At 35.7% G+C, this 1,929-nt stretch overlaps 1 protein-coding gene across 1 annotated transcript; it reads right to left on the bottom strand.

Annotated features, from left to right (window-relative positions):
- Positions 1–272: 272 nt before the first annotated feature.
- Positions 273–1,220, bottom strand: LOC102272264 (olfactory receptor 9S13). Its single transcript, XM_005911365.2, has one exon. It carries the CDS (start codon positions 1,218–1,220, stop codon positions 273–275), a length of 948 nt encoding a protein of 315 aa, XP_005911427.2.
- Between the last annotated feature and the right edge of the window lie 709 nt (positions 1,221–1,929).

The following is a 1,929-nucleotide window of genomic DNA, read 5'->3' as shown; positions in this document are numbered from 1 at the left end:
CAAAACGTCAGACACGACTGAAGGACTGAACTGAACTGAAGAAAAACAAACAGAAACAAACCTCTGTAACAAACAGATATCATACCATAAAATAACTATAAAGTAATATAAAATATCTACATTTATTTTCATTCATTTTTTAAAAATCTGTTGATGTTAAAAAAAAACTTGAATCTTCAAAAACGTAGATGAACTTAGTTAGAATTATTCCATAACAAATTATTACATATACTGATTTTAGTCTAGCCTATAGTTTTACAGATGGCCAGAGGTCAATGAAAAGATTTTTTTCTCAACAATATCCTTTTCACAGCATTTTTTACCTCCCTATTCCTTAGACTATAAATCAGAGGATTCAACATAGGAATGATAAGAGTGTAGAATACAGCTATAATCTTGTTTTTCTCTGGTGAAGAGATGGCTCCAGGCTGGGCATACATGAAGAATACAGTTCCATAGAACAAACTCACCACAGTGATATGAGAGCTACAAGTAGAGAAGGTCTTACTCCTACCATGAGTTGAGGAGATCTTTAGAACAGTGGAGAGGATACATGCGTAAGAAACCAGAATGATAGTTGTGGTAGTGATGATGATGAGGGCAGAGAGAATAAAGAGTACAATCTCATTCACCAAGGTGTCCACACAGGAGATCTTGATCAGGGCTGGGACATCACAGAAAAAGTGGTCCAATCTGTTTTCTCCACAGAAACGCAAACTGAAGGTGAAACCTGTTTGTATCATGGAGTTGATGCAGCCACAGATGTAGGAGGCAATCACCAAATGAACACAAGCCTGCTGGGACATACGAACAGTGTAGAGGAAGGGCGAGCAAATGGCTGAGAAGCGATCATATGCCATCACAGCTAGAAGAAAGCCTTCAGTCCCAACAAAGAGAGCAAAGAAAAAGAACTGGGTTGCACAGCCATTGTAAGAAATTCTCTTGTCTTTGGATAAGAAAGTGGCCAGAGTTTTGGGAGCAATGACGGTGGAGTAGCAGAGATCTAAATAAGATAGATTTCTGAGAAAGAAATACATAGGAGTATGAAGTCTGGAGTCTATTTTAATGACAACTAACATGCTGATATTTCCCACCACAGTGACCATGTAGATAAGCAAGAAGAGTAAAAATAAGAGAATCTGAACATCTGGAGATGTTTGGAATCCCAGCAGAATAAACTCCATCACTTCTGAGTAATTCTTATTCAGTTCATTCTTCATAGCTGAGACCTATCTGAGAAAATCAGTGGATGATCATGAATCCTATGGAAAGCCTTGTCAACTTTACGTTCTTTTTTTAAAATTGAAATATGGTTCATGTACAATATTAATGTTACAGGTATACAATATAGTGATTGACAATTTTGAAGCTATACTAAATTTATAGTTATTATAAAATATTGGCTGTATTCCCTGTATTGTACAATATATCCTTGTAGCTTATTTTATATATAACAGTTTGTACTTTTACTCCCCATCCCTATATTTCTCCTTCTCCCAACCTCACCTCAATGGCAACCACTAGATTGTCCTCTATATCTGTGAGCCTGCTTCTTTTTTGTTATAGTCACTAGTTTGTTGTATTCTTTAGATTCCACAGATAAGTGATATCATACAGTATTTGCCTTTCTCTGTTTGACTTATTTCACTTAGGATAATACACTCCAGGTTCATCCATGTGGTTGCAAATGAGAGAAAAAAATGCTATTGGAATATGAAGTTCTCTTGTCAACATATCTAACAGAATAACTTTACTTTTGGAAGGACCAGTAGGCAAATATATATAATTTTTCTAATATATTCAATGTCAATGATATGAGAAATGTAGATGGGCAAAAGATGTCTGGGACAGTGATGCTATGAGTCATTTTATGCCATTTGTTCAGAACTTTGGAATTGGATGGACTAAGTCCAAATTTCACCTCTTTCA

The sequence above is a fragment of the Bos mutus genome, chromosome 5 (assembly GCF_027580195.1).
Source record: "Bos mutus isolate GX-2022 chromosome 5, NWIPB_WYAK_1.1, whole genome shotgun sequence".
Lineage (NCBI taxonomy): Eukaryota > Metazoa > Chordata > Mammalia > Artiodactyla > Bovidae > Bos > Bos mutus.
Note: the sequence above shows the minus strand (reverse complement) of the source record. Positions and strands in the feature narration are given on the sequence as shown.